The sequence below is a fragment of the Coregonus clupeaformis genome, chromosome 24 (genome assembly GCF_020615455.1).
Source record: "Coregonus clupeaformis isolate EN_2021a chromosome 24, ASM2061545v1, whole genome shotgun sequence".
Classification (NCBI taxonomy): domain Eukaryota; kingdom Metazoa; phylum Chordata; class Actinopteri; order Salmoniformes; family Salmonidae; genus Coregonus; species Coregonus clupeaformis.
Window position 1 is genome coordinate 27248861 of NC_059215.1, and position 11262 is coordinate 27260122.

Consider the following 11262-nt stretch of genomic DNA (forward strand, 5'->3'; position numbering starts at 1 on the left):
ATCAGTCAGGAAGTTAAAGCTTGGTCGCAAATGGGTCTTCCAAATGGACAATGACCCCAAGCATACTTCCAAAGTTGTGGCAAAATGGCTTAAGGACAACAAAGTCAAGGTATTGGAGTGGCCATCACAAAGCCCTGACCTCAATCCTATAGAAAATGTGTGGGCAGAACTGAAAAAGCGTTTGCGAGCAAGGAGGCCTACAAACCTGACTCAGTTACACCAGCTCTGTCAGGAGGAATGGGCCAGAATTCACCCAACGTATTGTGGGAAGCATGTGGAAGGCTACCCGAAACGTTTGACCCAATGTCACGATCGTCAGGGAGAGACCAAGGCGCAGCGTTGAATGCGAACATTATATATTTATTTAGAATGATCACACGATCAAAACGATAACGTGACGTCTACAGTATAACACAAACCAAATCAGAACAAGAAACCACAAACACAAAGTGAAAGACAGACAGTTAAATATGGCTCCCAATCAGAGACAACCAGCTGACACTCGTTGCCTCTGATTGGGAGTCACTCAGGCCAACATAGATAGACAACGACTAGAACCTAAACAAAATAAACACCCTGGCTCAACATACGAGAGTCCCCAGAGCCAGGGCGTGACACACAAGTTAAACAATTTAAAGACAATGCCACCAAATACTAATTGAGTGTATGTAAACTTCTGACCCACTGGGAATGTGATGAAAGAAATAAAAGCTTAAATAAATAATTCTCTCTACTATTATTCTGACATTTCACATTCTTAAAATAAAGTGGTGATCCTAACTGACCTAAAACAGGGACTTTTTACTAGGATTAAATGTCAGGAATTGTGAAAAACTGAGTTTAAATGTATTTGGCTAAGGTGTACACTACCGTTCAAAGGTTTGGGGTCACTTAGAAATGTCCTTGTTTTCGAAAGAAAAGCAATTTTTTTTGTCCATTAAAATAACATCAAATTGATCAGAAATACAGTGTAGACATTGTTAATGTTGTAAATGGCTATTGTAGCTGGAAACGGCTGATTTTTAATGGAATATCTACATAGGCATACAGAGGCCCATTATCAGCAACCATCAGTCCTGTGTTCCAATGGCACGTTGTGTTTGCTAATCCAAGTTTATCATTTTAAAAGGCTAATTGATCATTAGATAACCCTTTTGCAAATATGTTAGCACAGCTGAAAACTGTTGTGCTGATTAAAGAAGCAATAAAACTGGCCTTCTTGAGACTAGTTGAGTATCTGGAGCATCAGCAATTGTGGGTTCGATTACAGGCTCAAAATGGCCAGAAACAAATAACTTTCTTCTGAAACTCGTCAGTCTATTCTTGTTCTGAGGAATGAAGGCTATTCCATGCGAGAAATTGCCAAGAAACTGAAGATCTCGTACAACGCTGTGTACAACGCAAACTGGCTCTAACCAGAATAGAAAGAGGAGTGGGAGCCCCCAGCTTCATTAAATAGTACCCGCAAAACACCAGTCTCATTGTCAACAGTGAAGAGGCGACTCCAGGATGCTGACCTTCTAGGCAGAGTTGCAAAGAAAAAGTCCAGTGTCTGTGTTCTTTTGCCCATCTTAATCTTTTATTTTTATTGGCCAGTCTGAGATATGGCTTTTTCTTTGCAACTCTGCCTAGGTCAGCATCCACAGGTACACCTCCAATTGACTCAAATGATGTCAATTAGCCTATCAGAAGCTTCTAAAGCCATGACATCATTTTCAGGATTTTTCCAAGTTGTTTAAAGGCACAGTCAACTTAGTGTATGTAAACTTCTGACCCACTGGAATTGTGATACAGTGAATTATAAGTGAAATAATCTGTCTGTAAACAATTGTTGGAGAAATTACTTGTGTCATGCACAAAGTAGATGTCCTAACTGACTTGGCAAAACTATAGTTTGTTAACAAGAAAATTGTGGAGTGATTGAAAAAAACAAGTTTTAATGACTCCAACCTAAGTGTATGTAAACTTCCGACTTCAACTCTACATCCCTTTTAGTGAGCATTTCTCCTTTGCCAAGATAATTCATCCACCTGACAAGTGTGGCATATCAAGAAGCTGATTAAACAGCATGATCATTAAACAGGTGCACCTTGTGCTGGGGACAATAAAAGGCCACTCTAAAATGTGCAGTTTTGTCACACAACACAATGCCACAGATGTCTCAAGTGTTGAGTGAGCGTGCAATTAGCATGCTGACTGCAGGAATGTCCACCAGAGCTGTTGCCAGATAATTGAATGTTAATTTCTCTACCATAAGCCGCCTCCAACGTTGTTTTAGAGAATTTGTCAGTACATCCAACCGGCCTCACAACCTGCAGACCACGTGTAACCACACCTGCCCAGGACCTCCACATCCGGTTTCTTCACCTGCGGGATCGTCTGAGACCAGCCACCCAGACAGCTGATGAAACTGAGAAGTATTTCTGTCTGCAATAATAATAATAATAATAATAATAATAATAATAATAATAATAATAATAATAATATGCCATTTAGCAGACGCTTTTATCCAAAGCGACTTACAGTCATGTGTGCATACATTTTTATGTATGGGTGGTCCCGGGGATCGAACCCACTACCCTGGCGTTACAAGCGCCATGCTCTACCAATTGAGCTACAGAGGACCACAATAAAGCCCTTTTGTGGGGAAAAACTAATTCTGATTGGCTGGGCCTGTCTCCCCAGTGGGTGGCCCATGCCCAGCCATGTGAAATACAAAGATTAGGACCTAATTTATTTATTTCAATTGACTGATTTCCTTATATGAACTGTAACTCAGTAAAATCGTTTCAAATGTTGCATGTTGCATCTATATTTTTGTTCAGTATAGGTTCAATGTTAGTTAGCTAATATTACACTATAACTAGCAATGAAAATTGCTTTCTGAGATACAAATAATATTACTACACAGATCATACACGTAACGTTATCTAGTGAGTCAGCAAGCTAACTTTTGCTAGCTAGCTAACGGTACGCTTTAACTTGCAATGAAAACGGCTTTCTGACAAAATTTGAAACGTATAATATCTGAAAATGTAGCTAGACTCTTACCCCTTATACATGGATGAACGCAGCGCGTCGTTTCCGTTTTGTCTGTAGCTAGCTACAGCTTGTTTGGCCCGTTGTTGTATCAAGTCTCTCCGGTTCACACTGACCGTGTGCAGAAAGTAGTCCATCACAACTTTTTCCCCACTGATATTTGTGTTTAGTGCTGCTTTAGTACTGATAAATTCTGGGAAGCCATGGTGTTGAGAGCAGTAGCAACCATTTTGCAGTTCTCCGTGGCTAACGTTAAATCTTCCAAAAAAAGCTGTGGTTGCAAGGATTATCTACACATACTGAGCAACTCATGTTATATGTGCTACATGGCAGACCAATCCAAACTCCTCTCTCGGCATGTCCAGCCCATCCATTATCTCAGCCAATCATGGCTAGCGGTGAAGATTCCTGTCTTTTTCCGTGGCTAAACCAACTAGGCTCGTAATTTAACAATGTTATTCAGATTTACAGATGGCATACAAGTTTGTTATTAAGGCACATGAAAGTTCACGTTCCAGAAGGCATTTATGCCAAAAAGAATACGCATTTTGATAAAAAAAATATATCAAAATTAAGTTAAAATGCATCTGCTGTGAAGTAGTGACGTGCGACATACGCCTAGCTTCCTGAAACGGGTCACATATCTAAATCTGTATCTAAATAACATCACATGCTAACTCTCAGGGAAGAACGGTGGGAACCCAGAGAATTACAGAGTACAGAGAAGAAGTCTCCATGCCACAGTAAAGCCTGTTTTCTCACTGTGTGTCTGTGTGTGTCCGTGTGTGTGTGTGTGTGTGTGTGTGAGCTGTTCTGCTATTTTCTTCCCTAACCCTTAATCCTATACACGGGATAGCTAATTACACTAGGCCGTGACACCGTTAGTCACACAACACAGACATCCTACGCACAGCAGGAAATGTGATCAGGATCACCCTAATAAACTGTAGGAAACAGAAGCCTTCTGAAGACGTGCAACACCGTCTATATCTGCTCTATGCTCCTTATGTGAGCTAAACACACACACACACAAACCGTGCACAAGTTTGTATAGTATAGGGACACACACACACACGGTTTCAGACGCTTCAGGGCTTGTTCCCGTTTCAGACGCTTCAGGGCTTGTTCCCGTTTCAGACGCTTCAGGGCTTGCTCCCGTTTCAGACGCTTCAGGGCTTGTTCCCGTTTCAGACGCTTCAGGGCTTGTTCCCGTTTCAGACGCTTCAGGGCTTGTTCCCGTTTCAGAGAGGGCTATGAGACTCATGGTACGTGAAACACACACAGACACTTCAGACCCAGTGGAGATGTTGCCATGGCTGTCATAAAGCCCCTGAGCTCAGACCCAGTGGACATGTTGCCATGGGCTGTCATAAAGCCCCTGAGCTCAGACCCAGTGGAGATGTTGCCATGGGCTGTCATAAAGCCCCTGAGCTCAGACCCAGTGGACATGTTGCCATGGGCTGTCATAAAGCCCCTGAGCTCAGACCCAGTGGACATGTTGCCATGGCTGTCATAAAGCCCCTGAGCTCAGACCCAGTGGACATGTTGCCATGGCTGTCATAAAGCCCCTGAGCTCAGACCCAGTGGACATGTTGCCATGGGCTGTCATAAAGCCCCTGAGCTCAGACCCAGTGGACATGTTGCCATGGGCTGTCATAAAGCCCCTGAGCTCAGACCCAGTGGAGATGTTGCCATGGCTGTCATAAAGCCCCTGAGCTCAGACCCAGTGGACATGTTGCCATGGGCTGTCATAAAGCCCCTGAGCTCAGACCCAGTGGACATGTTGCCATGGGCTGTCATAAAGCCCCTGAGCTCAGACCCAGTGGAGATGTTGCCATGGGCTGTCATAAAGCCCCTGAGCTCAGACCCAGTGGACATGTTGCCATGGGCTGTCATAAAGCCCCTGAGCTCAGACCCAGTGGAGATGTTGCCATGGCTGTCATAAAGCCCCTGAGCTCAGACCCAGTGGAGATGTTGCCATGGCTGTCATAAAGCCCCTGAGCTCAGACCCAGTGGAGATGTTGCCATGGCTGTCATAAAGCCCCTGAGCTCAGACCCAGTGGACATGTTGCCATGGGCTGTCATAAAGCCCCTGAGCTCAGAGAGTGAATGATGTAGCAATCCTTGCTTTGTTTGTTAATAGTGTTACTACTGTATGTCTTCTCATTGAATGTAACAATAGAAGCTTGATATGATAACTAGTGACTGTCTTCAGAAAGTATTCACACCCCTTGCCTTCTTCCACATTTTGTTGTGTTACAGCCTGAATTTAAAAATGATTAAATATAGATGTTTTTTGTCACTGGCCTACACACAATAACCCATCATGTCAAAGTGGAATAATCTTTTTCGACGTTTTTACAAATTAATTTAAAATGAATAGCTTTAATGTCTTGAGTCAATAAGTATTTAACTCATTTGTTATGGCAAGCCAAAATAAGTTCTGGTCTAATTAGCTAGCTCGTGCGTGCGTATGCCTGGGTTCGGAATTTGTTGATGTTTTGTGATGTGTGGATTCGATCGAAAGCTCATGATCCACATAACACTGTCAAGGCCAAGGAGACACGATCACATCACAGAGACGTTCCCACTCACCCTTCACCTACAAACCCTAGCACTACTAGATCACGAATCAGCTTGAACTGGTGCTTTCTGGTAGATATAGTGCATTCGGAAAGTATTCAGACCCCCCCATTTTGTTATGTTACAGCCTTATTCTAAAATTGATTACATTGTTTTTTTCCCTCATCAATCTACACACAATACCCCATAATGACAAAGCAAAAACAGGTTTTTAGACATTTTTAGCAAATGTATAAAATACAAAAGCGGGAAATATGACATTTACTGTAAATCCGACCCAAGAGGGAACGGCGACGTTACAGAGACAACATCCTGGCGAGATTAAGGCGAAGGGAGAACCGGCCACCTCTTTCCTCCATTCGTTTGGCCAATGTACAGCCACTTGATAATAAGATGGATGACCTCTGATTGCGGATTTGCTCCCTACGAGACACTCGTAACTGGATTTTTTTCCGCTTTTCTGAAACATGACTTTCGGACAAGGTTACCCCCCATGCCTATCCAACTCAATGGATTCTCCGTTTACCGAGCGGACAGGACAGTGGAGTCTGGGAAATCGAGAGGGGGAGGGGTTTGCCTCTTTATCAACAACAAATGGTGTGCTGACCAGACCCATTGTTCACCCGTCTTGGACCCTTCTACCTCCCGAGGGAGTTTTCAGATGTTATCGTGACTGTTGTCGACATTCAACCTCAGGACAAGAACAATAACAAGCTGGTGCTTAACAAACTGTACGAGGCTTTAAACAAACAGGAAAACCTTCACCTGGAGGCTGTTTTTCCTTAAGACACATGATGCCCAACTTCCATCAACACGTCTCCTTCACCACTAGGGGGCAATAAAGTCCGATACCACTGTTACTCTACCCACAAGCAAGCATACAAGGCCCTCCCTCGTCCCCCATTCGGCAAATCAGATAATGACTCCGAAACCGTGACTCGCTCTGTTGAGAAATGGTCACCAGAATCAGAGATTATGCTACAGGACTGTTTTGCTAGCGCTGATTGGAATATGTTCTGAGTCTCCACCGATAGCATCGACAAGCTAACCACCTCTGTCACCAGCTTCATTAGGAAATGCATCCCCACAGTTAAGGTTCGCTGCTTCCCCAATCAAAAAGCCCTGGGTTAACACTGAGGTTGGCGCTAAACTAAAGGACAGGGCTTCCACACACAGGGCTATCCCAGACAACCCTGGGGCTACGTCTGAGGACAGGAACAAGAACAGGAAGTCCCGCTACGACCTCCGCAGAGTCATCAAACGAGCAAAAGGACAATACAGGAATAAGGTGGAATCACAGGCTCTGACACCCGCTGCATGTGGCAGAGGCTGCAGTCCATTAGGGATTACAGAGGACTACCGCCCTGTCGCTTTGAGAGGCTGATTATGGCATCATCCCAGACCCACTTCAATTTGCATACCGCCCCCAACAGATCCATAGACGACGCAATCTCAATTGCACTCCACACTGCCCTCGCCCACCTAGATAAGAGGAATACCTATGTGAGAACGACGCTGTTCATTGAATACAGCACAGCGTTCAACACCAAGCTTAGGACCCTGGGACTGAACACCTCCCTCTGCAACTGGATCCTGGACTTCCTGACGGGCCAACCCCAGGTGGTAAGGGTTAGGCCATGCTGTCCGTCAACACGGGGGCCCCACAGGGGCCCCACAGGGGTGTGTGCTTAGTCCCCTCCTGTGCTCCCTGTTCACCGTGGCCACGCACGACTGCAACACCATCATGACGTTTGTGGTTGGCCTGATCACCGGCGACGACGAGGCAGCCTACAGGGAGGAGGTCAGGTGACCTGGCAGTGTGTTGCCGGAGCAACAACCTCTCCCTCAAATGTCAATAAGACCAAGGAGCTGATCGTAAGGGGTGGGGCGGGTGCGGACGGCCCAGTACATCATTGGGGCTGAGCTCCCTGCAATTCCAGGACCTCTATATCAGGCGGTGGGAAAGGAAGGCCAAGGAAATCGTTAAAGACTCCAGCCACCCAAGCCATAGAATGTTCCGTCTGCTTCCGCACGGTAAGCGGTACCGGTGCATCAAGTCTGACACCAACAGGCTCCTGAACAGCTTCTATGCCCAAGCTATAAGACTGCTAAGTAGCTAACTAAAAGCTACATGGACTATCTGAGTTGACCGTTGTATTTGTTCTTTTTTGGCACTGTCTCTATGCACAGAACTCTACACACTAACACACACACTCATTTAAATTTGCTCACACACACACACATAACACGCACACACACTGTATACTGACTCTACACACGCGCACACACACACACACACACACACACACACACACACACACATACAATCATCATTTACACTGCTGCTGCTGTGTTTATCATATTTCCTGATGCCTAGTCACCTGACCCCTATACATATCTACCTCCATCACTCCAGTATCCCTGCACATTGTTAATATGGTACTGGACCTGACCCTGTATATAGTCACCTGACCCCTATACATATCTACCTCCATCACTCCAGTATCCCTGTCACCTGACCCCTATACATATCTACCTCCATCACTCCAGTATCCCTGTCACCTGACCCCTATACATATCTACCTCCATCACTCCAGTATCCCTGCACATTGTTAATATGGTAATGAACTGACCCTGTATATAGTCACCTGACCCCTATACATATCTACCTCCATCACTCCAGTATCCCTGCACATTGTTAATATGGTAATGAACTGACCCTGTATATAGTCACCTGACCCCTATACATATCTACCTCCATCACTCCAGTATCCCTGCACATTGTTAATACGGTACTGGAACTGACCCTGTATATAGTCACCTGACCCCTATACATATCTACCTCCATCACTCCAGTATCCCTGTCACCTGACCCCTATACATATCTACCTCCATCACTCCAGTATCCCTGTCCCCTTACCCCTATACATATCTACCTCCATCACTCCAGTATCCCTGCACATTGTTAATACGGTACTGGAACTGACCCTGTATATAGTCACCTGACCCCTATACATATCTACCTCCATCACTCCAGTATCCCTGTCACCTGACCCCTATACATATCTACCTCCATCACTCCAGTATCCCTGTCACCTGACCCCTATACATATCTACCTCCATCACTCCAGTATCCCTGCACATTGTTAATATGGTACTGGAACTGACCCTGTATATAGTCACCTTACCCCTATACATATCTACCTCCATCACTCCAGTATCCCTGCACATTGTTAATATGGTACTGGAACTGACCCTGTATATAGTCCCCTTACCCCTATACATATCTACCTCCATCACTCCAGTATCCCTGCACATTGTTAATATGGTACTGGAACTGACCCTGTATATAGTCCCCTTACCCCTATACATATCTACCTCCATCACTCCAGTATCCCTGAACATTGTTAATACGGTACTGGAACTGACCCTGTATATAGTCACCTTACCCCTATACATATCTACCTCCATCACTCCAGTATCCCTGCACATTGTTAATACGGTACTGGAACTGACCCTGTATATAGTCACCTGACCCCTATACATATCTACCTCCATCACTCCAGTATCCCTGCACATTGTTAATACGGTACTGGAACTGACCCTGTATATAGTCACCTGACCCCTATACATATCTACCTCCATCACTCCAGTATCCCTGCACATTGTTAATACGGTACTGGAACTGACCCTGTATATAGTCACCTTACCCCTATACATATCTACCTCCATCACTCCAGTATCCCTGCACATTGTTAATATGATACTGGAACTGACCCTGTATATAGTCACCTTACCCCTATACATATCTACCTCCATCACTCCAGTATCCCTGCACATTGTTAATATGGTATTGTATATATTATTATATATTATATATTATTCTTACTTACTTATTGTGTTCTTCTTATTTTTATGTGTTTTTGTTCTACCTTGTTATTTTGAATACTACATTAATATTGATTAATGTAGAACGGCAATTCACCGTACTTGTGCACCTGACATTAAAACTTGAAACACACACAGTCAGAGAGAGCGACAAGACAGAGAGACACACACAGTTCTTCCCATGCACCTACTCTAGGGGCTCAACCTAGAACCGTTTGTACAGAGACAGAGGAGAGGAGAGGACACCATTAATGTCAACGCAGGTGTATTTGCATTTAGCTACCTCTATAATGAAATTCATATAACAACCTTCAAAGTACACTAATCGTATTGTGCAGTGTACGCAGTTGATCGTGTTCATCGGGTAAGACCGGAAAGGTTCCGGGAAACTGAGGAAACAGAGGTTGACTCATAGGGTTCCCAGTCGTTCGTGTCCACCCCCCGTACCCAGCGGTTTGGACAGACATATGGCTGGCTATAATAGCCTATAGTCTCTGGCCATAACCCTTAGTTATGACATATGGCTGGTTGTAACAGCCTATATTCTTTGTTATTACTTGACTTACCTTTGGAGTCACAATCAGCGCAGAATTTGTTTTCCTCGAGTGATAGTAGCGAGGTAAGGACAGTTTGATATCTGTCAATGTCTTTCACCGATTTACCAGTCATCATTCTCACTCTCTTCCTCTGTGCTGCCTCTCCGACACCCGCCGCTGTCGTCCTAATATCAAAATAATTTACAAGTAGATGGAGTAGCCTGATTCAGAGAAGCTCCGTTGGCAGAATAAATAAACCAGCCCCCAGACAAATGAAATACAGAACAAGCTATGCAGCATCCGCGTCCGCTTCTTCCTCTTCAAAAGAGGGAAGCGATTTGTTTTTCAGCCACGTTAAGGAACAATCCCTCAAGTCGAAGCTACTGGTAGCCAGTTAGCTTGCAGCAATGCATGAGTATTGGGGCTGGCAAGACAGAGGTTGTAACCTATTTGCACTCGTATTCTTTGTCGAAAAATATATATTTGGTAGTAAAATATCCCAACAAAAAACTATATTTTCTGTCGCCCTCTTGTGTGAAATTATAGCGCAGCAAGGGATTTAGCTAGCCGAATTTTAGGCGCATCAGTATGAAGTACTCTCTGGTCTCTCCTCAGTTCACACCTCACTAGTATTCCACCAGCAGCACACATGATGACGTCACGTTAGTATGGTAATGTCAAAGCCTTCAAAATAAAAGCCCGCAAATTCAAAACATTGCAATGTGAATAACTTGTTCAAAAGAGATGGATTTTTTAAATCAATGGCCACTTTTATTGGGCCAACAAGAAAAGTCAATAAGTAATTTATGAAAACAAATGAAAAAAATATGGTACAAAAAATACAATAATTAGACCAATAATGGAAAAATACTATGTTGACACTGGTATGTTGAGAATATTGGGCTCTAGAGAGATAACCTTTCTACCTGTCTCAACTAAAGTGGGGTGCCAAATATGTGTAGTTCTGGAGGGGGACTGTGTTGTACATATCCAGCAACACTTCGGCCCCCCTCCTCCTTGGAGTTTTTCCTATTTTGTTGCATTACAACCTGTAATTTAAATGGATTTTTATTTGGATTTCATGTAATGGACATACACAATATAGTCGAAATTGGTGAAGTGAAATACAAAAAATAACTAGTTTCAAAACATTCTAAAAAATAAATAACAGAAAAGTGGTGCGTGCATATGTATTCACCCCCTTTGCTACAAAGAC

General features: G+C 43.9%; 1 protein-coding gene across 1 annotated transcript in view; it reads right to left on the reverse strand.

Annotated features, from left to right (window-relative positions):
* Window positions 1-10647, reverse strand: part of LOC121557192 (stromal membrane-associated protein 2) — a 38968-nt gene extending 28321 nt beyond the window's left edge. The window contains exon 1 of the mRNA XM_041871030.2: window positions 10077-10647. Coding sequence (XP_041726964.2) covers window positions 10077-10182 — 106 coding nt within the window. The 5' untranslated portion in view covers window positions 10183-10647. The remainder of the gene's footprint in view (window positions 1-10076) is intronic.
* Window positions 10648-11262: the final 615 nt, after the last annotated feature.